At 43.1% G+C, this 26,470-nt stretch overlaps 3 protein-coding genes and 1 non-coding gene across 4 annotated transcripts; 3 read left to right on the top strand and 1 right to left on the bottom strand.

Annotated features, from left to right (window-relative positions):
• The first annotated feature begins 86 nt into the window (after window positions 1–86).
• LOC118795919 (quinone oxidoreductase-like protein 2) lies at window positions 87–5,955 on the top strand. Its single transcript, XM_036554710.1, has 10 exons — window positions 87–356; window positions 1,698–1,854; window positions 1,980–2,076; window positions 2,433–2,491; window positions 2,783–2,845; window positions 2,938–3,047; window positions 4,112–4,193; window positions 4,310–4,491; window positions 5,046–5,274; window positions 5,622–5,955. Exons 1-10 carry the CDS (start codon window positions 298–300, stop codon window positions 5,688–5,690), a joined length of 1,107 nt encoding a protein of 368 aa, XP_036410603.1. The 5' UTR covers window positions 87–297; the 3' UTR covers window positions 5,691–5,955.
• Window positions 848–920, top strand: trnam-cau. The gene has a single exon. It is a non-coding gene; the product is annotated as a tRNA-Met (tRNA).
• Window positions 5,956–7,747: 1,792 nt separating the features above from the next.
• ankrd45 (ankyrin repeat domain 45) lies at window positions 7,748–10,310 on the bottom strand. The gene is made up of 5 exons (XM_036553718.1): window positions 10,073–10,310; window positions 9,729–9,896; window positions 9,491–9,585; window positions 7,946–8,084; window positions 7,748–7,844 (listed from the first exon to the last, which is right to left on the bottom strand). Exons 1-5 carry the CDS (start codon window positions 10,308–10,310, stop codon window positions 7,813–7,815), a joined length of 672 nt encoding a protein of 223 aa, XP_036409611.1. The 3' UTR covers window positions 7,748–7,812.
• A 716-nt stretch (window positions 10,311–11,026) lies between these two features.
• klhl20 (kelch-like family member 20) lies at window positions 11,027–26,309 on the top strand. The gene is made up of 12 exons (XM_036554704.1): window positions 11,027–11,134; window positions 13,813–13,878; window positions 15,539–16,112; window positions 17,781–17,939; window positions 18,828–18,922; window positions 20,620–20,735; window positions 21,352–21,535; window positions 22,108–22,251; window positions 22,473–22,606; window positions 23,357–23,565; window positions 24,095–24,201; window positions 24,310–26,309. Exons 2-12 carry the CDS (start codon window positions 13,856–13,858, stop codon window positions 24,392–24,394), a joined length of 1,830 nt encoding a protein of 609 aa, XP_036410597.1. The 5' UTR covers window positions 11,027–11,134; window positions 13,813–13,855; the 3' UTR covers window positions 24,395–26,309.
• Window positions 26,310–26,470: the final 161 nt, after the last annotated feature.

The raw sequence follows: 26,470 nt of genomic DNA, 5'->3' as shown, positions 1-26,470 counted from the left end.
GAGGAGTACATTGTGACCCGTCCTGGGTATGTGGCAACCCTGATACGGTCACGTGACAAGGGTTGGGACAAACCACGTCTGCTTGGAGTTAGAGCATTTACCACCTGTAATGTTGATGTCCTTTCGGCCTTAAATATAGTGCTATTTTGAAGCGTAACGATTGAGAGTTATATCTTATTCAACCACCTCATCTTCGATGTAACTAGCTGTTAGGCTTCGTATGCACTGTAAACGCCATTTTTTCCTGGTGTTTTTACACTGAAGAAAGGTTTAAAGTTCACGATAAAGTTGCCAAACATGGCAGGTCTATTCGGACTTGCGACTGTTCCGGAGAGGATTTTTAGACCACTATTAAGGTTTGAAATATTACCATAATATAACACCCAGTAATAATTACCCCGAGTTGAAAAGGCTGACTAATATAGGGGAAGTATGGATTCTAATGCTATTTAGAGCTGGCTAACGATTCTAGTTAGTATGTCTTGAGTTTAACTAAGTCTTGGCAATAGCAAGTTTTCCACCGGGAGTGATGACATGCAAGTTAGCCGTAGTAATAAACATTTTTAAAGCCACATGTAACGAAATGTATTCCTCACGGTAGCAAAGTCTTTTCCGCTTCTATAGAGTTCTATTTGCTGTCCGTGGGAGGAAGCGTGAAGCGTCATTTGCCAACTACTGAAATATTGCAAATTTGCATTATCTATCAAAAAGTAATCTCGAATTTGTCGTTTGTTTGCGTCGTCATGGCATATAATTAGGATCAGAATTAATTGAAAAGTAAAATATATGCCCGAAAAACATATACTGATACCATCAATAACGGATTCTGCTGCAGTTGTTTCTAACTGCCTCGTTAGCGCAGTAGGTAGCGCGTCAGTCTCATAATCTGAAGGTCGTGAGTTCGATCCTCACACGGGGCAATATGTTTTTTTTTTTTTTTTTTTTTTTTTAATATAATGAAATACTGCTCACAAAACGTATATTTTGCTGAAACAATAATCAACAAGTGGGCGTCACTTAGTACAAGTATTGGCACGACGATTATGCGGTCGTTACAGGTAGGAAGCGAAGCCGAATGCTGGCGGCGTCACCGAACAGTAGCATTAGTTTATAAAACTGATACACATGCTAATGGTCATCAACTACTTAAACCTCAATTTTAGAGTAGAATTCTGATCTGTGACAAATCTGTGTATCTGTAAAACATAAAAATAAGTAAACAAATACTAATACACTAATATAGCAACAAGAGCAATAGGTTTCTCATTGGTATGGTATACAGACCACAAATATCTTAGGGATAATGTAGAGCACTGGCTTACTGGTCTGACCGGTGATAAATCCAGGCCATTAACAACACATCAAAAGTTAGATGAAACCACATTCATTTTTGTTTATTAACTTCAGTGACAAACTTGCCTGCCTGACATAATGCATGTGTTTTACAGCTGTGAATAAGCAGTTACACAGCAATGTCTGGCAAAGATAGGAAAAGTTTTTGCCAGCGTCAGAATTAGTCTATGTGGTAACTGAGCAAATTTCCTCTTCTGTGTTATGAAATACTGCACATGCCATTATTTGAAGCTTAAGCCGATTGACATACTGGACCAACAAATGGATCTGTGCAGTTGCACAATACCGTCAGCTGTGTTGTAGCGTGTTGGTAACATACAGGTCTGTTGTTTTTACCAATGCAGGGCTAAAGGTGTGCACAGCAGCTGGGGTCGGTCTTTACCGTCGGTCAACCTGACCTCATCTCAGGAGAGGCGCGGGTACCGCGCTGCCACGTGCACTGAGCTGAAGAAACCGCTGATACTGAAAGACATTGCAGCCAGTGAACTCAAACCATCCGAGGTGCATGTTTTTGGTTGAAAGACTTGCTCTTATGATTCTCAGCCCTTGAGGCTCTGCCTAAACACCACCCAGTCAGGTTCACGTCTAGGATTTACATGCACGTACTGTTTTTTTCTCCTGTGAAGGTCAGGGTGGAGGTCCACTTCTGTGGGGTGAATTTTGCCGACATCCTGGTGTGTCAGGGGCTGTACCAGGAAAAGCCCCCTCTGCCTTTTACACCAGGTGTGTTTTGAACTTCTAGTGAAAAGGCATAGCCATAGCAAAACAGGGCATGACAGTCCAGCATAGGCTGTCCAGCTAGCAGCTTCTAGTTGTGTGGAAGTTAAGACAAGAGAGGTGCAACTAAAGGGTTTTACTGCATGCACTACTGGTCATGTAGAAGCATGTAGGTTCATTTCAGACTCCATGTATTCACCAGAGAGCAGGCCACTGGGTTAAGGAGGAGCTCCTGAAGAGACTGCCTGTTGCCTTCAATTTGAGTCAGGTTCCTACAAGAAACAGTTGAAAAAGTTTCTCACTTTACTGATCTCAACGTCTGACATTTACCAACATTGTTTTATTGACCTGTCTTTTTTCAGGAATGGAATTTTCAGGCTGTGTGATGGAAACTGGGTTGGAGGTCACATCTGTGCAAAAGGTGAGACGAGTGGCCAACAATAGCTGCTCATTATTATGCTTGAAAGCAGAGGATCACAGAACCACTGTGATTGCAGGGGTGAATAGATGTTTTTGCGAAAGAAATATTGTGTATAAGGTGAACAGCATGGCTTTGCTTTTCAAAACTCATCATTTACCATACAGTATAATGTAATTCTCACTTGATTTCACATCCATCTATTCCTTATAAAAATAGACATGTCACCCAGAGAAAGGCTTTCCCCCAGTAGACAGTGTGCACCAGGCACTTACACAGTGGTTCTCTTCCCAGGGTGATCGTGTCATCGGAATGGGAGGAAAGGCGATGGCAGAGGAGTGCGTTGTGGATCAAAAGGTAGCGCAGTCTTCTCATTGCATCCTTCAGTTCCTGTACGCTCAGAACTGTGTTGAGTAGCACGGATGTGTTGTGTGATTCGTCTCTGCTAGCTGCTGTGGAAAATCCCAGATGAGCTGAGCTATGAAGAAGCTGCCGCACTTCCTGCGTCTTACGGCACAGCTATCCTAGGACTGCGGCACAGAGCACGCACACAGCCAGGGTGAGTCTATGGCGCAGAGATCCTACAACTGCAGCAGAGAGCACGCACGCAGCCAGGGTGAGTCTATGGCGCAGAGATCCTACAACTACAGCAGAGAGCACACACGCAGCCAGGGTGAGTCTATGGCGCAGAGATCCTACAACTGCAGCAGAGAGCACACACGCAGCCAGGGTGAGTCTATGGCGCAGAGATCCTACAACTACAGCAGAGAGCACGCACGCAGCCAGGGTGAGTCTATGGCTTAAAGATGAACGGGGCCACACGTTCCTGGTGGCAGCCATTGACACTTGGAATAGTTTCTGTAATAGCCCAGGATTTTCAATGAGAGATAACTTCTGTCCCAGTTGAAGCAGCTCTGTCATTTTAACTGTCTTGAGACAACATGCAAATGTGGCAGCACATGTGACTACTCAGTCAATTAATACTTGATTCATAAGAAATCGGTGAATATGTTGACATAGAATATAACTTGGAAGCCAGCAGTAAAGTAGGTCACCATCTAATTGTATACTGTTGCTTGATGTTATCATGTAACTAGAACGATTATGGCCCCAGAGGACAACAGATGCTTATCCTTGGCAAATGCTGGGTGTACCCAGATTACAGAGGCATGCATATTCCGTGCACTAGACAGGCTACCAGCCCAATGCATAGTCATTCTTTTTTTGTTGTACATATTTTGATTATTTATACATTTGTCTTTGTTTCACCCCAGTTGTACATTAGGATTTTCCAACTGTGACAGCCTGTGATGGGGCAAGCTAAATGCAATCCGACTCAATACCCTACCTAACTGGCTTCAATCCACTGGGGGGGGGGGGGTTGTGGGTAAGTCGGCCATGTTCTCCTTGCTGCAACGCTCTCAGAACCTTACAGCTCATTTGGTGCATCCTCCCTCCCCTAGGATTGCAAGGTGCTGAGAGCATTCTGACAAGGAAAACATGTCCCACCTATAAACCCCTCCCCCAGTGGAACAAAGCCAGCTGGTTCCACTACTGTGGGCTCCCTTAGGAGAGCAGCCTTATTTGCAGTTTCTTTTTAGTGTGATGTCTTTGTATTTACAGGGAGACGGTCCTAGTGACAGCTGCAGCGGGGGCTGCGGGCCTAGCTGCTGTTGACATTGCATCCCATGTTCTCAAGGCCCAGGTAATGGTCTCCATATGACCAATGTCTGCCCCCATAGCACTGCATGCATGGTGCATACTTAAGATTCCTAGCTTGTACAGTGTGATGAGTGATGTGCATTCCCCCCACGGCGCCAGGTCATTGCAGCAGCGGGAAGTGACCGTAAGTGTGCCCTTGCGGTGCAGAAAGGAGCATCAGCCTCCATTAACTACACCACCAGCAATCTGAAGGACGAGCTCAAGAAGGTGACCAACAAAAAGGGAGTGAATGTCGTCTTTGATGCTGTCGGCGGGGACGTCTTTAAGAACGCTTTGTCATGGTGAGGTCAAAAAAATGAATCTCACTCTTTGTATAGACTTTTAGACATTCTCAAAGGATGACTTTGACATCCCTTGTGTCAGTGTGCATTGACCGTGGATGGAATCCAGATTGACGGTTCACTGAAAGCAACTATAAAATATACACCAGGAACAGGATTGTTTCTCCTTGCTTGAAAGGTTCATGTTGCTTCAGACTGGCTTTAATTTTGCCTTAAACCAGCATATTAAAGTTCAATGTTAAGGGCTCACAGGTAATTTAATGTTGCTTGACTCACTTGCTATTAAGTACAAGTGACTAGCAAGTATAAATATTAATGTCCAATAACCTGTTGAATTCTCATTTTAAATGAGCTAGATTAAGATATCTGTCATAATTGAACTAGCTAGTATCATACTTGTGTTGTCATATGGCTCATTAGGATCACAAAGGACATTCAGATTTTACTCACATTCTCTTGGTTGTGGTATTGTAAATAGGTGTTTATTGTCAATTAAAACTGCTTGTGAAGCTTGGATTCAAAAAGATTTTGACACATATCTTTTGTTCTTGTAGTCTAAGCTGGGAGGGGAGGATAGTAGTTGTAGGATTTGCAGGGGGGAATATCCCTGCTATTCCAGCCAACCTACTTCTGGTGAAAAACATTGCAGCGATGGGTGTGTTCTGGGGCCGGTACCGGGATGAGGACTTCCCGGTGTTCTCCGAGTCCATTTCTGATGCCATCCGGTACTGCCAGGCAGGAATGATCAAACCGCACATTGGAGCCAAGTTCAAGTTACATCAGGTCATTCCTCTCACTCATAAAATTCAAAATATGATCTATTTAGGCTACATATCCATGTGGAATACTCCAATGAAAATGAAAACACAACCATCGCAGACGTTGAGCTTCACTTGGGAGTATATATTTAATACAGGCATTGGTGGTTTTTTCCCTATCAGTTGTGTAGGAGTCTTTGCCCTTGTCAATGTAGAGTGTTTGGTTCACTACTCTGCTTGCAGCTGGCATTCTGGTATCTTTCCAGTTATACTCCAGTCATAAAATGGCAAAATATCATGTGCTTAAAACATTTCAAAAATATCCACAAGGACCTACTCCACTTTATTTACTTTTTTGTTGTTGTTTTTCAGGTGAATGAAGCCTTTCAGTACATTCTACAGAGGCAGTCTGTGGGGAAAGTGGTCTTATCCATGAAGTGACACTCAGAACGCTACCAGTAAGCCATCCTGTCATTCCCCTGTGGGTGACACTTGGATATACTGGTTTGGGACAGATGTCCCTCCCTATAAACTCTCAAGCCCCCTCCTGTACAGCAGAAGGACAAAAGACCATTATATCACTTCAAGGTTGAATTCTTTGCATACCATTCTCATACTCATTGAGGTGAAGATGATAAAATCTGCATTATTTGACAATATCTGGAACATATCAATAACAATGCATACACATTTACAACAGATCTGCTGGAGCTTCAGTTGTTTATTTTGAATAACACTTGTAATATCAAATAGTAAAAAGATGTATTTAAATTTGTATTTTTTTGTCATCACATTCTTAAATGCCATTAAGTTTAGCAGGCAAAAAGACTCTCCAAATAATGACAGCATGACTTTAACTTGGCTTAGTTCATTAGAGAACATCGGGAAATTAATGGCAATGTAGCGATCAAGATGATAAATCCATAATTTCCATCATGTTAATTACACTACAGACACAAAAGTAATAACATTAATAATGGAGTAGTACATAACAGACTGTAATCACACAAATGACTGAATGAAATAAGTCAAAATAACTAACTAAATGTATACAGTCTTAATAAAGAGTGTAAGAGTAGAAACCTAACTGATATCAGATCACCCCTCCATTTGGTAGTTCCATTTTATATGTTCCTGTTTTCAAAGCCCCTGCTGTTATTACTGCCTACCGTCTCCCTTTCTCTTATATGGATGACCATCTTTCCGCTTTCTGACATCCCCATATGTGACTCTTGGGAAACAAGGTTACACGTTAGATAATTAGGTGGGGATTCACTCAAATCACAGTGCAGTTTGTTACATACTGTGATTTATTTGAGGTGTAAAATTAATGTGTGCTGTGGCTTCAAAACCTATCAATGCTGAAAAGTGCATTTCAGACTATGTCAATTTATGGCCGTAAGTGCAGACCTGCTTTTAATGTTTAGTGTTAAACTGCAAATTAAATGTTTAATTCACAAAAAGGAATGGCCAAGACTGAAATGATAGTATGTGGCATCAATATTATCAACTTCTATGACTCTATAACTAGTATGATGAACCTCCTTACCTACTTTCTAGTATGAACACTGCATGAAGACTACAGCCATCTTGTACAAGGATGTTTATAAAGGGGAGGAGCAGGTACCTGGTATTTAATCATAACTGGCCAGGAAAAGGTCACACAATGAGGCAGCTCCAAGCAGAGGTATTGATGGCGTTGATTTTGGGAGAAAAACTACATGAGCCCCCACCTAACACACTGTAGTTGCAACATTGCAAAAAAAAAAGCTGTGGTTTGGTTGTTACAATATCATCAACATTAGATATATGCTTTTGGAACTACATGCATAGTATTAAGTACTTTCACACCTCTATATGAACAAATAGTGTGTCAGATGAGTACTTGTCTGGTGTTTTCTCTATGCTTTCATTTTGGTTGTAGGTGTAAATAACTACAGCACTCAACTAGTGGTTTGTTTTAGGCAGACTGACAATGGTTTGTATGACAGTCAGGGATTTTCATATTTAGATTCTCAAAACCCTGAATTAAAAAAAAGGGAAGAAAACTGTCAAATCAAGGCAAAAATATGATCTGTATCTAGTTGATGTAAATAGTTTGAAATTCCAAACAATGGTCTGGGAGGATCATTTTCAGTCAATCCCTATGCATTTAACCAGACCTGGACAAACCCCTCCTGTTCACAACTATTAAAATCCTACTTATCACTTCCTTTCCACATCAACTGTTTGCAGCATCCTTCCTCCACCCTATCTCCCCCCTTTCTTTTCCCTGTTTATGATTTCCACATGGGGGGGGTCAACAGTCCCTTCATTGGACTCCAAGTCAAATAAAGCACTGCTATAACCACATCAAACACAACCTTCATGATTTGATTCTATGGAAATTCATTTCTACTGAGGCAAGGTTAAATGCCTGCCATATATCAATTAAGTCTCAGATGAAATGTCTTAAGGCAGCGGCTTCTTGTTGAATTAACACTAATTTGCATGCTGTCGATCTTCATCAAGATACTTCCAGTACTACAAGAGCATTATGATGCCGCTTTCACTTGCCAGGCGATCAGTTTTTTCTGTGTTTTGCTGTAGCTTCAGCTGTAAATATAAATGAAAAAAGTGGATCAACACTGAAATTAATAGATTTTGTGCTACTGAAATGGTAATGGCAATATAAACATGAAAATGACTGAACTCACACTGAAGTGTAAGCTTAGCAAGAACAGGGCTAATTGTGTCCTCCAGGTGCTGCTTCTGCTCAATAAAGTCTTGTTTTGATGGATTTTTTGCATTCTGAATCCAGTCTGCCTTTGCCGAGCAGGTGTTCATGCATATGTTCTGAAAAAGATTAAAAAATGAACATGTTAACGAATTCAGCTAACTTTAAAATTCAAATGTAAAATCTAAATTCATACTGAGGCCAACTGACTTGCACAGAGCCACATTTAAATAATTCTTGTGTCCTTAGGGATATTCTGGTGTGCACTGACAAGCAGGATTTTTCTGAAACGTCTACAGAAAGACTAGATGATGCTTATTCAATTCAATTGCTGAGTTTTTGTGGCCTGTACCTACCTTATTCACCAGCTTTATAAAAAAAGATCCATAACTTAAGCAGTTCAAGCAGTACTGTCTACTTACTAACATGCCCTCCCAACTACTAATATACTGGTGTCATATGCAGACAACTATGTATTTAGAGATGACTGAAAACTGCAGTCCATTCTGAAGACTCCAGTTGCCAGACACTTTTCACAGGCTAACCATTCTATAGCTGGCTTAAATTTCTCTGCCCTTGATCATGTTATCCCCAGTCATAGGTCTAGAAATGCATAATGTCAACATGATTTACATTGGCTGTTTTAATGACATGCTTTTCATCCACAGTTTGTTTCCTGTGACTGTGAAACCACTAGTTACCAGCATTCTTCATAATAGTAATCATTCCATATGATCTGCCGTATTACCTTTAACATATTACTGTTTGATGCTTAATATTTTCTCAGTCTTTTAATTTTTTTGTTTATTACTGAGTGGTCTCATTGTCAGAATAGCAAACAACCCATTGCTTCTTTTGTAGTTTTTGTCTGCATCATGATCTCTGCAGGGAGTAAGATTGTATATTTATGTTTAAAATAATTATAGAAATAATATAAATAATAATTGTTATCTATATACATATTCAAATGTACTGCTTATACTATTTGTATATATAATATTTGTAACTTCTATTGACTTAATATTAACATAGCGATATAGATAATTATATGCATTAAATCAAATATGTGTATTAATTTTAAAAAGGGGCATTCAGCTACCGGCTCAATACAACCTAAACACGGAAGAGCTCTGTTGGAATGAAAACGAGGCATACACGTTGGGGTCCCTAGAAACAGACTAGAAAAACGTTTCAAATAAAAATGCAGCTGGAAGAGCATGAATCACTCATTTATGACACAATTAAATATGACACAGTCAGTAAAACTATGCTCAAAGATAAAGCTTAATGAATTCATGCTTATGTTTTTATTTTCATATTTATTTCTAAGTATATTTGATTCCTTCAAAATACATTTTATTTACTTCTACATTAATTTATTTCAAAGGCATTTATTCATATTTTTTTCTTTCAATTTGGGCCAAAATCGAGATCCACAGGTGCACAAGTAAGAGGGAACTATAAGAAACAATATATTACGACAATCATATGGAAACTGTCTTCTCAGGCGAATATTAGGGCCTACCTTCTCCTCCTTGGTGAGTTTCCCGTGCACTTTTTCTGGATCAGAGATGGTCTGTCTTACCTGGGAGATGTACGACTGTAAGTCCTGTTTGGCTTCTGCAGATTAAGAGAGATCAGGAAAAGATCATCCTTAAACCTGGAGGGTCAACAGTGTGCTTCAGCACTTACAAGATAACAACCTGTTGAAGACTGGCTTTGTTTGAGAGCCACCAGGTTGAAGATGTCGCCTGATCTCTCACCTGCCCAGGCGAGAAACTCGGCACAGTCCGTCTTGGAATAGCGGCACGCAACCTCCTTGGCTTTCTCTCCGCGGAAGTTAACCGTGTGCATGTCAGCACCAAGATCCACTAAAGTTTTCACCGTATCCAGCTGACCCCAGACAGCAGCGCAATGCAGCGGAGAGTAACCTTGGGAAATATACCAGTAACTATTACTGGTAAGTCAAACGTTTTCTGCAGTAGATCCACATATTTGCCATGGTACCCAGCTAGTAGTGCTAAACTGGCGTGATGTAGTTAGTAAGATATTAGTGTTAAACTGTCCTGATGTAGACTGGATAGCCAATAAGCTTTAAGAACTTTACCCCTCGCAGTGAGTTCATTAACATTTCCTCCGTATTTCACTAGCTCTCGGACGACATTGCTTCTTCCAAGCATACATGCCATAAACAAAGCATTTCTCCCAACATCATCCTTTTCGGAGAGCAAATCGACAGTTTCGCCCTCGTCCGAATTGCTTTTAGATTCCAGCACTCTTTGAAGACCTTCGGCATCTCCCGACAGGCAGCAGCTTAACACTGAGTTTTCTGCTCTTAATTCCATTGCCTTCAGTTTGCTGGCTATCTGGAAAGAGATGGAAATGAAATGTATTCTAGCTAGATAAAGAACAAAAAGTCACAGATTAACCTTTGAATTGAGAAGTTTATGATTATCTTGGTTTGTCACCTGGCTGTAACTTATATATGAGCAATAATGAGCTGGCAAGCATATAATTCTCATGCTTGCTGTCTTTTACTCGGCTTTTGTTTGCAAATTTGCCTGCGAGTCGCTGTTGCTATAGTAATTAGTTGCTTCATTCAATGCCGTCCTACTCTCCTGCAGTACATCTGGTTACACAGTCTAGCTCTCCGCACACTATTTTATATTTTATATTTTATACACGCAAACCGCTGTAAGTCTATGGTACCCTTGCGGATTCATGCTCCATTCGCATTTTACGAAGCCAGCCAGGCAAACATATGGTAGCTAGGTAGCGAAGGTATTTAAACACCGTAGTTTTACTTAATAACGTTAACTAGCTACCTAATACTAGATATGTCTTTAGCGAATGGCCGCTGTATACGAGTATTACATCTAACTATACTAGAGCACTTTATTCTTGAACCGCTGTGCATTTGCTGCTAACGTCTCTTAATATGTGATATTATCTAAGGATTTATTCATGCCTTGTTGCACCGGTTACGAGTTTAATATGGAACCATATGTGCTCACTAGTGACGGGTCGGACTTTTCACATCACATGCACATTTCCTGTTGAATGAAGGTATTTCAAGCACTAGCATACACTTCTTTGTGTTCTATATTTCGGTGAACCACCAGTCAGTAAACAAAAGGCTGATTTTTACACGTATAGATGGAAATATAAGGTAAGCATACGTAATTATTTAAACAATTGTTTATATGTGTTCCAGCTAACTTGCCAGCTAGCTAGCCCTGCTAATATGTAACAAGCCCACCATAGTAGCTAGCTAACGTTAGATAGCGTACGCTAACACAAGATACTACATACATTTCAAGCTAAGTTTAATGTTTGAAACAAACCAGCGTCATGTGCTAAAAATCAGATAACATAGTGCTTCACACAGTCAGCTAAGATAGGCCTATCACTATTATCGAGCCAGCTTACTGTTGTCTGACTGGCTTACTAGCTAGCTCACATTAGTTAGCTAGCTCTAGCAGTCATGGAAATCGGGCCCTTACGACTGAGGTGACGATGCGGCATATAATCGTATTTAGCAAGCTACCCATAACATTTCATTTTAAAATGCCTTGCTACACTATTTAATGTATATAGTTTTTTAAGCAAATCGACTTGCAAGCATGTTTTGGGTTAATCATTGCCCTTACTGTTGTGGTTACGCTGCGGTTAGCTGCTATGTGTAGCTAGCTTGCTTGCGAAGTGAATGTTAATTTTAAATTCGTATGTACTTGTCTTTCTCCAGTGTGTACTGCTAACTTGGCTGACGCCAGTTACGCTACAGTTTATAAAGCCGTTTGTATTGCAAGTGTTTGGCTATATAGTTGACGCTGTGTTTGCATCGAGTTATTTATAGACTAGCTCGTTCGCTACTTGTGAAAGTTGAATATGATAAGTAGCTAGCGCGATCGCTGAAGGCGTGAAACTGGCCGGAGTAAGAAAAGTAAAGCCACAGTTAACTTTATGTGAAATCATTATGGGAATGGTGACCGACAGTATGAGTTTTTTCGCTTTGGATATTATCTGATAGTACTGTTTTCGTATAGCCTGTAGAGATGAAGTCAGGTGACCTCTTGGGACGTTTTATTCCGTTTGCAACTTCTCCAAGTTGCACTTGCATTACAGTTGCTGTCAGCAAAAAGCATTGTACCGCACAGGGAGGATTTTTATATAGTTTCAGCCCTTACATTTACTGAAGCAATAGCAAGCTGAATGACTAACTGTTGTGGTAACTACAGTGCACAATCAGCTCGTCGTGGCAGTGTGATACACAGAGCAAGCACAGGAACATAGAGGGCATTAGGATACGAGTTCATTGGCATACTATGCAAGATCTCTCTTAGTAAGTCATCTGTTTCAGGCCCGGGACCAATCTTGTTGTACCACTCTCTACCTTTTTCTATGTATTCTTTATCTTTATTTAGTATATGGTGGCCACAACTGAGAACAGTGTTCCTAAATCTAGTCTTGCTAAGGCATTATGCAACCTCTGTGCTGTACTTTTAACTATACACCACAGCATCTTGCCAGCTTTTTAATTTGCTTCAGCACATACTGTAGGTGATGGAGTAGGATCAAATCCAGATTTTTTTTTCCAGAAGTCTTTCATTTTTTTTTTATTTTCAGCACATGTGCTTTCTCTAGCTCTATAGTAATACTAGTACTGCAAAATATTGTCTGACATTCTTACTAAAAATATGCAGCACTTTGCGTTTGGTAGTGCTAAGTTGCATTTGCCAAGTGTCAGCCCATCTCGTATTCAAATATTCCTGTGGTGTTATTTTAGTAGCTTCAGCACTGTTCTATGTCTTCACGGTTTTGTGTCATTAGTGAAGTGAAATTGTCACTTATGTCCTCACCAAGGACATTGCTAACTAAATGTCAAGAGGTCAAATTAAGATCGGTTTTCAGTTAACATATCAATGAAACCTATACAACAGAGGTCTCTGCTGGAACAAAACCAGTATACATGACATGTCCTTATTTTCTTTTACTGTGTTAGTGTATGTTGCACATTTGAATAATTTATTAAAATCCTGTGCTTATCTTTCTAAATTTTGTTGGCCTGAAATTACAAACAGTTTGAGGAGACTGTGAGAATACCTTGATTGTGACCATGTTGTGATAACTTGATGCTAATGTCTATGTTCTACATTGTCATTGAGAATTATTGTAAACTTGGAGGAATTTTCTTTGTTGGGAAGGTGACAAATTGTGTTAAACTCTCTTGTATGATGTCTGACAAACCTTTCAGTTTCTTGATACATTTTCCTAGTTTGTGGTGGTATTCTGTGTTTAGTCACCCACTGTTGCTTCATCTAATGTACAACCTTGTCTGATTTCCCACAGAATAGTGTCAGCATTCAGGCTATATAACTCTCTTAAATTGTTCTCCAGGAACACTTCCAAATGTTAAAAAATGAGTAGCATGGTGCATAGTGGGTAGTCAGGCCAAAGTTAATTCATGCGAAATGACCATTTCAGATTCACAAATTGCCTAAATGTGCCTTGTGTTGTATTTTCCCTAGGGCCAGATTGACTACAGTTCCACAGGAATAAGTTACTGTAATTCAGCCATTTTCATTTTTATTCACTTTATTAATCTCTTTCAGATGAGTTAGTGAGTAATATCGGATGTTTCAGGATTACATCTTGGACATAACCCAGAGTAATTAAGTACTGGTCTCTGATATTCCGTATTGTGGCTCTTGGAAATGATCTCTGCCATTATAGTGTGCTGTTTTTTTTATCATTTAGAGCCAAGTGTGGCATCTGCTGTATGTAAGCATATTGTAGTGACTCCAGCAGCCTCACTTTAATGTCCACTTTGTTCCCCTGTCCTGACAGATTAACTGAAAGCTGAGGGGACCAAAGGTCGGATTTTCTGTGCATGGACGCAAAGCCAATGCGCAGGTAGGAAATGCTTTCAGTGAAGGACCATTCCTAACACTAAAAAATGTCACATCAGTTGAATAACCTGTTTTTTTTTTTCCCCAAATGTCTTTTGTAATATGTTTGTTAGGCAGTGCTTTTGACAAAATGGCTGATAAAACACTTTGGCAGCTTAAGACTGTTACTTAGCTGTGGAGCACCACTGAAGTGAATAGTATATTGATGAGATTGGCTTCACTTGCTTAGTGAGTGAATTATTACATTTTTCATTATTAATGTACATTTGCATTTTTTGAGCATAGAGTGAAAATAAAACGTTTGGTTGTTTTTTAGTTGTGTTCTAAAAGCAAGTGCAAATAGATGTTAAGTGTGAATTCATGCTGTATTTAAAACTTAAATGGGGAAAATGCAGCCCTGGTCAGTGCAGTATGTTCTGTATGGTTTTTAGGTAATACTCTAGAGCTGCGGAAGAAGAGGTTTTGCAGGGCTCCCACCGGCTGTGGCAATTTGCAGCTGAAAACGATCCAGCTGGGTGTTTCAGAGGTTGGCAAATGGAGGAGTGTTAAGCCCACGGTCATACAATACCAGCATCACTAGCAGTAATGCCAGGCAGCTGCTGTGCTTATGCACCTCTTTTTAATGGAATCTTATTTTGAGGCCAAGGTCTCTTGTGCCACATAGGTTTTGTGGCCCATCTTTGGCTACCCCCAAAGTTTTTTTTTTTTTTTTTTTTTTTTTTTTCTTCTTCAAGTCTTGGGGTATAGGTCCATCAGCCTCACAGAGTCTTACTTATTATTTTATGGTTTGAAAATTGTTACTGTGCTGAAGGGTTTGCGGTTGTTGTGTTGGGTGTATGTGGTGGGAAGAAAAGAAAGAAAACGACTTTTCTGAAACAAAAGGTCTGACTCATGCTTATTGGCCTCTGTGCTAAAGACTTTGCCTGCAACATCACCCTGAGCTCCAAACTTTTTTTTTTTTTTTTCCCCTTCTTGAGAGAGCCCCATGTAGCAGCCTGCGCAGTTATACCCCCCTCAGTGAGAGTTATAATTGGAACAACTCATTGCAGATCGGTAACGAGATTCGCTGAGCCAGGTGGCTGAACTCCATCCTCAGTGGAGCTGTTCTGTAGTGAGTCAGTGACTGAAAGCAGTCTCACTGCACCGCAGCACAGTGAACACGGAGCACTTCATGGATGGAGGTGCCGGGAGAAGAGGCCATGGATTGCGCTGAGAGTAACCTGTAGGCAATGGCAAACGGGGGAAACCGGGGCAGATAGGTTGGGGTCTGGTTGGAATGACCACTGGAGCTGTGTTGTTAAGCTGTGGGCTTTTTGCCTCTATGACGCTGCATTTAGTGGAAGTCTGTCTGTCTGGCTGCTGCGGAACTGGCGATCACAGAACTGCGTGGTGGCTACTCTCTCCATTATGGTTTTGATGTTGTAGTGATGTGTGTTACCTTCTGCAGCAGAGATACTGAGATAACTGGTCAAAGGCATGCAGATGTTGGAAGTTGTTTGGATGAGGGAGACATTGATAAGTTCTTCTGAGGTAGCTGTTCCGTTGGTTTCTACCGCAGTGCAAATTGGGGAGGTCTTAGGATGTTAGCAGGACTTTGTAACACTGTGCAGTGATTTCTATGACGTTGAGTGACCTCCATCTCCCAACCCCCATTCCCACTCCAGGGGTACCAGCGCTCGCCCAGACACCACCGGAATGGACATCACCAGTCGTTGCACCCTGGGTGACCCCAACAAGCTGCCCGAGGGCGTGCCCCAGCCGGCGCGCATGCCCTACGTGTCGGACAAGCACCCGCGCCAGACCCTGGAGGTCATCAACCTGCTGCGCAAGCACCGCGAGCTGTGCGACGTGGTGCTGGTGGTGGGCGCCAAGAAGATCTACGCCCACCGCGTCATCCTGTCGGCCTGCAGCCCCTACTTCCGCGCCATGTTCACCGGCGAGCTGGCCGAGAGCCGGCAGACGGAGGTGGTGATCCGCGACATCGACGAGCGCGCCATGGAGCTGCTCATCGACTTCGCCTACACGTCGCAGGTGACGGTGGAGGAGGGCAACGTGCAGACGCTGCTGCCGGCCGCCTGCCTGCTGCAGCTGGCCGAGATCCAGGAGGCGTGCTGCGAGTTCCTCAAGCGGCAGCTGGACCCCTCCAACTGCCTGGGCATCCGCGCCTTCGCCGACACGCACTCCTGCAGGGAGCTGCTGCGCATCGCCGACAAGTTCACGCAGCACAACTTCCAGGAGGTACGCGCTCGCCCCGCCGGAGCAGGATTCATAAGGGCTAATTTTTTTTTTAGACGACCTAATTCAGATGTTCACTTTTGTCTGTCATAGTCCACCCTATGCAGCTCTTCTATGACTTAGCTGTTCTATTTGTCATAAAGTACTTGAGTTTGAGTGTCTAATTTGACAAGGTGTGGTCGTTTTAATTGAGGATCTGTTTCATGGCACTGCTGGCATTGATCTAGCAGTGATGTGGTGATGTTAAAATTCTGGAGAATATTTCGGTTCCTAAGTTTCTAAGCAGATTTTTTTAAACATCTCAAAATGATTTTTTTAAATGTCTTTTAACCACTCAGGAGCAGAAGGCTTATGCTTTTTGATGCTAGAATTCATTTTTGATCAATTTTAATCAATGATATTTGCAAACATGAATGAAATTTTCATGTAATGCTGGGCTGCCATTTTGTTTAGAGTCAGTAGTGCTTCAATGCTGCTCCCGTACAAGTGGTTTTGGGTTAGTGGTTGACGAGGACATTCCTAGCACCACTGGTGATTTTAGCAAGCTGTAATTGACGTACCCATAATGCCCCAAGTATCCATAATTCCCACTGCTCCGCTCCATGCGGGAACCCGCTGACTGATCCTCGGTGTTGATTTTCTCACCAGATCATATTTCAGGGCCATCACCGCGGGCGGTTGGTGAGCCCGGGAGAATGGCGTCCCTGAGACTAATTTTAACCCCACTCTAACCCCACCTGTAAAATAAAGCCCTCTCTCCTGCGCAATACTGCCAGTGTAATTTTTCCATGATGAAGCTGATGGCCCTTACTGTTTTACCTAAGGGAACGTGTCAGAATCCGCCAGGAGCTCACACTTGTCCCCTTTTACCCCTGAGAGGAGCACAGGAGTGAACATTGGTCCGTTTTGTGTTATGTTCCGAGGACATCTGTGTTCAGCAGCCTCTGCTGGGAGCTTCAGTAACAGGATTTGTTCTAATCGGACCCCGGGGGTATCCAGACTGTTTTTGCAAGCGTTAGGAGAAGGATGTCCAGCTTAGGGGGTACTTGTAATGATTTAAGATGACATGGCTGGCTTTTATATCTTGGTCAGAACAGTTTTCCTTATGAAACTTACTATTTATAAAATGATCTGGTCAATGTGGACTTCCTGTGTCAGCTGAATTTTCAACAGAGCTCCATACTTTTCTTCTATCATCTTTGCATTAAAGTAAGCCTGTTATGAGGCAACCAATATACTTGAGACTTCTGGCAATGCACAAACTAATCATTCTTGTGTCTGGACTAATTTGAAATGCAAAATTGGTGATTTAAAATAAGTTTTAATGGACATTGTCTTGGTTATGCAGTGGAATATGAGATGGTTACTGGCACATTAACAAATGTCAATTGATGCACTTTATACAGTGAAGTGATCTGAATGCATTTAGAGATGAATCATTGTTTTCTAAAATGTATTTTAATAGGACTTGGGGTCAGCCTTTGTGATTGTAAATAACTTTGTGCAGGCATGTATTTTGATTATGTTATTATGTGTATTGTTTCTGAGGATCCTTTCTGTCCTTGTGATGAGATGTCTTTCATTCTGCAGTGATTCCTTCCCCCAGGTGACATGACAGCCTGTGCTCTGTCATCTCCCCGCCTCATACTGACCTGTTTGTCCCGCCCGCAGGTGATGGAGAGCGAGGAGTTCATGCTTCTCCCGGCCAACCAGCTGATTGACATCATCTCCAGCGACGAGCTGAACGTCCGCAGCGAAGAGCAGGTGTTCAACGCCGTCATGGCCTGGGTCAAGTACAGCATCCAGGAGCGCCGGCCGCAGCTGCCACAGGTGAGGCCCCCCCGCCTTGCTGCAAGCTCGAGGTGTGAACTGTGCCCGTGTGTCTTTTAAAACCAGGACCATCCTCCAAGGGGCTTCTGCATTATTTGTTTCCATCCTGCTTGCTGTGAAGATGTATTTAAAACACTTGCATGTCTCACTACTCCTCCACTACTCATAGGAACAACTCACAGTAGGTTCTGTGTCCTTTCAGTGTATTTTTGCTGAGCTGACTTCTGTAGCAACAAAAAAAGAAGCGGACTCATTACAGCCAGGCCTTTATTGGATCAAATAATGGTTTTGGCCCAGGCTCAAGAATGCAACAACAAAAAAAGATGGCAACAGCCTTGGCCAGTACATGTGGTTGGTGCTTGTACAGGTGTTTGGTAACTAGTGCTGAGAGTGTCAAAAATGAAATATCAGCATGCTGTCCTACGTAGCATTGTTTTTTTTTTCCCAAGACAGATGTTCATTGGTGGTTTTTCTGTTTACAAAATGTGTTTGATTTATTCTTGAAGAACAAGACCCAATACCCAATGATATAATCCCCCTGAATATATGAATATGCTAAATGTGGATTGGTTGACTGTAGTTTTACCTGTGGGGCTAATATAACTTTTCTGTGTACAGGCTTAGCTGCATGGTGGTGATAAAATGACTGAAAAAAATCACACTCAGATCTGCTGGCTAAATTTCGTACAGGGCAATAACATATGGAATAAATATCTAATTTGCTATGGTGTTTATGGGAATGCAAGTGCAGCATAATGGTTTGACACCCCTATGCTAATATCAATGACTGATGTTTGGCCATTTTGACTCTCTGTTGGTTGATTGATATTTAACCTTTTTGATCAGCAAAGACTGATGGGTGATCGCTTGACCCCGTTCTTACCACAGGTCCTACAGCATGTTCGTCTGCCTCTCCTGAGCCCGAAATTCCTGGTGGGGACCGTGGGGTCAGACCCCCTGATCAAGAGCGACGAGGAATGCAGGTGAGTTCAGAGATAAACAGGATGAGTGTGACCCAGACATCACTTATGTGTTTCTTCTCCTGTTAAAACGAGCTCTTTCACCGTTACGAGACCCCTGGTAACCTCAAACCTTGTTTATAGCTGGGACGTGGAATGGTCCTGGCTGGTGGATTTGAGGGTTCAGCAGGAAAGCACTGAGGTTATTTTCTCCTACAGATTCTTTGGATGTGCAACACACCTGATCTTCGGGGGGGCTCATGTCTACACCGCTGACAGGCACTTTTATTGATTTGAATGCTTGTGTTTACAGAGACCTGTCAGCCAAAGGGACCTACTGCACTACAGAGTGTAGTCTAGAGGAGCTTGAACAGTACACAGACCCCCTAGGAATACAACTCTATACAGCACGACAGTACTACGATACAACCCTAAGCAGTGGTTAGCAGTAGTAAAATATAGCTCTTAGTGTGTAGCGGTACTAGACTACAGATCAAAGGTAGAGTGCAGCATTGCACAGTAATCCGTTAGAATATGGCATTTAGCACTTTGGCTTGCATACATTTCACACATGCCACCCCTGTAACCATTTGTGTCTGGAATGTGTGTCTCTCTACTGGTATGTATTTAGTATGTGCAGTGTTATTACCGAGGCCAGTCCGGATTGGTCAGTGTGCCTCTCAGCTGCCATCTTTATAATTAGCTGTTGCTCTGAGCTGAGGAGTTTCACAGTGGAATCATGACAAGATTATTTTGGGGCTCTTATGTCGCTCAGTTGTAAAGGCGCTCACCTTTAACACAGGCTGAGCTCTACAGCCTGAGTTTGAGCCCAGCTGTGTCATCAGCTGATGATGACAGGGAGCCCATAGCCATTCCACCAGGGATAGGGCTTTGTCAGGTGGCTACAAGTTGCTTGGACAAGGTAGCGCCTGTCCTGTATTGAGCGCTCACTCTACTGTAGTGCACTGTGTGACTTTTAGACTTAAAAGTCTAAAATGCGCTAATGTCAAGAGATGTTTGGTAATCTTCTCTGCTTGTAAAAAGGCAGTGGGGTTTTTACAGAGGAGCTGTACTCCCCAGGTGAAAAGGGTGGGAAAGAATGGCTGGAATGTCTGGAAAATTTCTGGAGAACGCCTGCCTACAAGGAGAGAAACCATGGAGTGTTTGTGTCTGAGGAAAACTAGGTCCTTTGTGGAAATAGATGTTCATACAGATATTTACAGATGAAGTTATTGCTTCCAGCAATCTCCTTACTTACAAATTTTCAACTGTATTTCCAAACCTATCCTGCTTACTGGTGGTTAGATTATGCTATGTGGGTAGGTATTGGGGCAGAGTTTGTGGTTCATCTGTGTTACTTGGTTTGAAATTTACTGTAAATCCATTTACAATTACTCACACAACAGTCACATTGCTTTCCAAATAGCACTAACGATAAAAGGCAGCTCTGAGCCTTTGACTTGGCATTGTGGAGTGGCTGCAGCCGCAGTTGGAATGCAGTCACAGTAATGGTGTTCCAAAGGGAGGTTATTGCTGGGAAAAAGTCTGGGTTTAATAACAGTGTACCACTTCCATTCACTTGCCTGTCTGCTGCCACCTCTTGTCACATGGGGCTCTGTGAATACATTAAGTTTTGCTTTGCAAACGCACACATGCGCGCACACGCAAAAATTTTCAGATCTAAGATTTTTAAGGCTTTTTCCCCTCTTTTTTTAATTCAGAGACCTGGTTGATGAAGCCAAGAACTACCTCCTCCTTCCTCAAGAGCGCCCCCTAATGCAAGGGCCACGAACACGCCCCCGCAAGCCCATCCGATGTGGAGAGGTGCTGTTTGCAGGTGGGAACTCGCACAGAACATGCACGTTTTCCCATAGACCATGACTATACTATAGGTTGCTGGAACCTTTTCTGTTCCTTTAATTCTTCAAAACAACCCACGCATCACTACTTCAGCTATAAAAATGCCCCAACATCTAACGGTTTATCCTTTTGTCTTAGTACCCTTTCCTTTCCTGTATCTGCTCTGCGTTGGGCTTCCTCAGCTGTCAGCTGTTTCATTAGCCATCTCTGAGACAGCTGATAGACTGGCATGAATGGGTCCTGATGACTCATGGGAAATGTAGTTCTTCTGGTGGCTGCAGCTGTCAGTGCTGTCATGTTTCCATCACAGTTCCCTTGTGGTTGCTGCAGTATCTCTGTCTGTGAATCTGTCAGTCTGTCATTCTGTCATGCGGAAGGCTAGAGGCATGTATATGTAAAAATGGTCTTGCCTGGCAATAGCCAGGGTTCCTCCCACTCAGATCAGTCTTGAACTTCCTCATATTAAGTCCTGACTGAGGCATGCATGGACATGTCTGATAAGAGAGAGCGCTTTATTGTCATTGTTCAGGACAGTGAAATTGCATATCATCAGTGAAATTGCAGATAATCCGACGTGTCCTCTTGTGTCACAGTCGGAGGGTGGTGCAGCGGTGACGCCATCTCCAGCGTGGAGCGCTACGACCCGCAGACAAACGAGTGGCGCATGGTGGCCTCCATGAGCAAGAGGCGGTGTGGCGTGGGCGTCAGCGTGCTGGACGACCTCCTGTACGCCGTCGGGGGTCACGACGGCTCCTCCTATCTCAACAGCGTGGAGAGGTGGGTTTGGTTTTCACTAAACCCCTGTTTTCGTAAATGTTTCTCTCTGACACCGTGGCGCATTTAACTTGAATGGATACACTTATCTCCTGTCATGCTGGAAGTCGCTCTGGAAGAGTGCATCTGCTAAATGCATGTAATGTAAAGTGATGCTTAATCAAGAAGTCATTAAAACATGAATCTGCAGGACATGCTGTAAATGCATGATATGTCATGACTTGTTCTGCCTGTTTGGTTAACAAAAAAAAAAATCCATGGAACTGATGTTGATCTGACCCCCATTTCACAGACAGGCTAGAATGACATTATTCTGCAGATAGTGCACAATTCCCTGCCACAGGCTTGATTCCAAGAAATGCCAATGTGATCACACATTTCTATTAGCTCAGCAAAGATGACCAACATCAAGTTGTCAAATGGTTCTGCTGGAAAACCTGCTGATGCGGCATTTACCTGGAACATCCTATATGTACAGTATTGTGAGTTGGAGCTTCTAAAGTGAGGATACTTGAGCTGCTGGAGATTGAGCACTTAGAGCAGGGATAACCTAAGCCGCTGTTACTCTTCACCAGGTATGACCCCAAGACGAACCAGTGGAGCAGCGATGTGGCCCCCACCAGCACCTGCAGGACCAGTGTCGGGGTGGCAGTCCTTGGGGGATACCTGTATGCAGTCGGGGGACAGGATGGAGTCTCGTGTCTCAACATCGTGGAAAGGTGATAGCACAACACAAGTCTTTTCCTAGTGCTGCTTTCAAAATCTACCATGATTCGTAAGAGCAGAGTATTGCCATTGTAAAAACATTCTCGCAAGGGAGAGAAACTTGTTACTAACTCATTGCGGGGAAAGAAAGGTCACTGTCTTAAACATTGCTAGAAAAGTTGCTTAGGCCCTCCAGGTTTTGCTGAGACAATGGGATTTATTGATTGATTGACAGATATGACCCCAAGGAGAACAAGTGGACGCGAGTGGCCTCCATGAGCACCAGGCGGCTGGGCGTGGCCGTTGCTGTGCTGGGGGGCTTTCTGTATGCAGTGGGGGGCTCGGACGGAACCTCACCTCTCAACACGGGTATAAAACCTGCTCAGCACCAGAAACCTTCATCTCTGTTCCACATAAGCTTTTAATGTTTTAAGGTGTAATAAATTTAGTGTCTTTGCAGTATGTGAATCGGAGCTCCATGGATTCTGAAAATGATTCACACCTTAACGAGAGGGAGACATGAGGAGAAATGAAACATGTAGAGCAAAGAAAATCTAACTACACTGCACCTTCTTGCTGTGAATTTGTACCTGCTAACAGTGATTTCATTTATGGTTAGTTTTACACTTCCTAGCTGTATGTGTTTCATTGGTTTGTAAGGTAGCTTTCACAGGCACCTTTAAATATCACACGCTCACAGAATATCCCTGAAATTCGCAAGAATCACTCTGTCACACTTCATTGGCACACAGGTAGCAGAGCATGACCTGACACCGGTGTCAGCTCCAGGTTTCTGTCTTGAGCAGCCATTGAGCCGATACTATTTGCTTAAGGCAGATATTGCCTGTAAGTGCTGATCTAGGGCCAGATTTCCTCAACCACAATTCTAACCTTAACAACCCATTGTAAGCTGAATAGCAGAAGTTGTGAGCTACAAGCTCTGGCCTGGGACATTACATCCTTCCTACACTAGAGCGTGAGCAGTAGGATGTAGGTGTGAACTCACATAACCATGTTACCATCAAAGGAAGTGCAGCACATACAGAACAATGGCTTTTGTGTCCTCTGTGTGTTTTGTCCTCCTGTGATGGGGGTGTGTCTGTGCTCCCCCCCTTGCAGTGGAGAGGTACAACCCCCAGGAGAACCGCTGGCACACAGTGGCGCCCATGGGCACCCGCAGGAAGCACCTGGGCTGCGCCGTCTACCAGGACATGATCTACTCGGTGGGCGGCCGCGACGACACCACCGAGCTCAGCAGCGCCGAGCGCTACAACCCCAGGACCAACCAGTGGTCCCCGGTGGTTGCCATGACGTCCAGACGGAGCGGGGTGGGTCCAGAAGCTCGAGTGTTGCCTCATCCGTGTCTAGATTTTGTGCCAGTGTCCCACTCTTGAAATAGCCCAATTGTTTCCTTGATCTAAACTGTTGTTTAAAATCCTTTCCAAATCCTTTGCTAAACATTTTGCTGTGGTTTTGTATATGAACCAGTGTTGGTGGTTAACAGCTACTTACTAGATTAAGCGAGGGCATGTGTATGCACCAGCCTTCTAGGAATCTAGCTGTTCTCCTTGTTATAGCTGTTCTCTTTGTTATAGCTTATTTGAGAATTGAATGGTTAAAATCATAGATCTATGAGGAAAAAGATTGATTGGATTGTTTGAAAAGCTTGTTTTAATACATAGTCAGCAGCTGTAGGAAGTGCTGACCAAAGCCAAAAGAATGCTAACTATCGAGTGGCCCCTTGAAGTTTGATTAATTGGCATTGTGTGAGAACTGCTGTTTCAGCTGCAGAACTGCAGCAGGTGGTGTGTCCCAACATTAGGCAGATCTACAGCTGTTCTACATGATTTTCGGCAGGTTGGACTAGCGGTTGTTAATGGACAGCTGATGGCAGTCGGAGGCTTTGACGGCACAACGTACCTGAAAACAATAGAGGTCTATGATCCTGACGCTAACACGTGGAGGTAAGTCACCACTGCCTGTGTATTCTACAAGCTGCACTGGGTCCCTCTAAGATCCTGACAAGTGTTAATTGACTCACCCCTGCTTTCTGCCTTCTCTTGTTCTCCCAGACTCTACGGTGGAATGAACTATCGAAGGCTAGGAGGGGGCGTAGGGGTTATCAAAATGACGCACTGTGAATCGCATATATGGTAACTCCCCACACCGCGCCACGTAGCTTGTGCTTCCTCCAAAGACATTGTGCATCATGCAAGAAACGTTAAGACTTTATACTGTAACCCTCCATGGCGATCCGGCCGGCGCGCCATGGAAACGCACGGGGAGCCCCCGTCTGAGCGGCTACCGTCGCCTCTGCTGTGGTCAGAGGGCGCCCATGTTTGGGAATTTCCCATCATTCCTCAGCATCTCTGGGACTTGTAGTTCATCTCCACCCTCGCTGCCTGCGGCTGAGAGGAACCCCTTCACTCTCGATGCGTCGTCAGACGCACCACGAACACCACCGGCCCCTGGCTCCGGCTGTGGATGCCTCCGCTCCCATTACGCATAGGTTCACCCAGGCCCATCGATCACCGTGCTTCTGCACACGGCTCGGAACTGCTCGGAGGACCGTGGCGCATTGCCCAGCGTTTTAACGCACACCCTCGTGCGGAGCGAAAAAGAAACCCCCGTGAGAGTCTTCAAATCGGACACATGAAGAGGCCCGCCGCGACCTGGCTGCTTCAGTTACTGTGTTCCCCTTCACTTTACTGGATTCTCATAGAAGCTGGCTGCATTACAGTTAACCGGACTCTCATAGGAGTTGGGTGCACTACAGTTATTGCTAATTAGATTCTTTTTTTTAATTATTATTTTCCTTTTTTCGGTTGTATGCTGTGCACTATCCGGGGGAGGGGGGGGACTGTTCACCAATGGGAAGAGGCACGTTGGTCTAAGTAACACAGGTAGCTGCGTTTAGGTACTTTAGTGCTCTTCAAATGTTGTCTTCTGTAGACAACACATGCCTTTCACTACCGGGACGGTGCAGTTCTTCTGCTGAGGGCTGCACGAAAGTGGCTGAGAAGTGTTCTTAGAGACAAACCTGTCAGTTTCTCTCTCTCTCTCGGTTTATTTTAAAAAGGTATCACACGTTCATGAAGCTATTAAATGTCCATTAAAGTTGAAATAGTGTTTTCTTCCTCCCCTCCGAGAATAAGTTGGTGCACTTTATCACCAGTTTAGGAATCAAATGTAAGAGATGAGAACCACGACAAGCTTGCGGGTTCAGAAAAACGAACGATGGGTTTCTTGTTTTCAGAAAGCAAAGGGTATGTAAATTGTATATTTTGGATGTGTTTTATCATGGGAATGTCAAAGTTCAGCACTCTTGGTGCCCTGTAATATTACATCTTTTAAGTTTGGGCATTGGCATTTTGGCAGGACAAAAGGTGTTAGACATTTAAATAATAGATCCATCTGTCAAGCTCCTGATGCAAATACAAGTAGAGCAATGCATTTGTGGATGCACTAGGATTGGAACTGTTCAAATTGTGACTGCCAGTGATACAAGTGCTATTTCTGAGAAGTGTATTGCCGGCTGTTTGCTTGGCTCTGACAGGCATTACATCCAGATTACTTGAAATGATAACTGGTTATTTGTGTCAGTAAGATGCAATCCTATATGATACTGCAAATGTGGGCTAATCTATGAACTCCAAGTCATTTACCATTAACTGTGCGGTGACTGAAATAGAGTCGTGTTTGATTTAAATGCTTTGTAGTGTAAACTATTGCCCAGTTTGGCCCAAAACTTTCCACTGCTACCTGTGGCATGTTTCTTTGCAGGCTTATCGCTGGTTCCAGTGGTCAAGTTTTACTTCAGCCTCTTGTTTGAAATGACAGATGCTGAAACGTTTACAACATGTCCCTTGATATTTTATGACACCAGACAATGAATTTATCCTTTCAGTACACACCAGTCACAGTTGTCTGGCTGTACTAGAATTTTATTTTACTAGTGAAGTCAGATCTACGCCCACAGGAGAGGAAAGCAGAGCCAGTGATTGAGCAGGAAGATGGTAAATGATATGGCCTCAGCTCCCATTGGGCAGGAGCAGCAGGAAGAGGAGCAGGCTGGGACACCGTCACCCAGTTTCAGATGAGGACTAATGTCTGCACTTTGACAAAATAACCTATGCTGTCAATAAACATTTTTCAGTATTGCCATTGATTTTTTTTTTTTATTTCATATATACATATGGTTACATAAACATAAGGGAACGGCAAGACTGATCT

Source organism: Megalops cyprinoides, chromosome 20 (genome assembly GCF_013368585.1).
Source record: "Megalops cyprinoides isolate fMegCyp1 chromosome 20, fMegCyp1.pri, whole genome shotgun sequence".
Classification (NCBI taxonomy): Eukaryota; Metazoa; Chordata; class Actinopteri; order Elopiformes; family Megalopidae; genus Megalops; species Megalops cyprinoides.
The sequence above is the reverse complement of the archived record's forward strand: the minus strand, read 5'-3'. Positions and strand labels throughout refer to the sequence as shown.

What these genes read in the sequence shown, in the direction of transcription:
- LOC118795919 (XM_036554710.1), top strand. Translation starts at nt 298, where the DNA reads ATGGCAGGTCTATTCGGACTTGCGACTGTTCCGGAGAGGATTTTTAGA. An exon ending in CCCTCTGCCTTTTACACCAG is followed by an intron (nt 2,077 to 2,432) that starts GTGTGTTTTGAA and finishes GTCTTTTTTCAG; the next exon opens with GAATGGAATTTTCAGGCTGT. An exon ending in AGGTCACATCTGTGCAAAAG is followed by an intron (nt 2,492 to 2,782) that starts GTGAGACGAGTG and finishes TTCTCTTCCCAG; the next exon opens with GGTGATCGTGTCATCGGAAT.
- ankrd45 (XM_036553718.1), bottom strand. Translation starts at nt 10,310, where the DNA reads ATGGAATTAAGAGCAGAAAACTCAGTGTTAAGCTGCTGCCTGTCGGGA. An exon ending in TAATGAACTCACTGCGAGGG is followed by an intron (nt 9,897 to 10,072) that starts GTAAAGTTCTTA and finishes ATATTTCCCAAG; the next exon opens with GTTACTCTCCGCTGCATTGC. An exon ending in TGCTAAGCTTACACTTCAGT is followed by an intron (nt 7,845 to 7,945) that starts GTGAGTTCAGTC and finishes TTATATTTACAG; the next exon opens with CTGAAGCTACAGCAAAACAC.
- klhl20 (XM_036554704.1), top strand. Translation starts at nt 13,856, where the DNA reads ATGGACGCAAAGCCAATGCGCAG. An exon ending in GCCGGCCGCAGCTGCCACAG is followed by an intron (nt 17,940 to 18,827) that starts GTGAGGCCCCCC and finishes TTCTTACCACAG; the next exon opens with GTCCTACAGCATGTTCGTCT. An exon ending in AAGAGCGACGAGGAATGCAG is followed by an intron (nt 18,923 to 20,619) that starts GTGAGTTCAGAG and finishes TTTTTAATTCAG; the next exon opens with AGACCTGGTTGATGAAGCCA.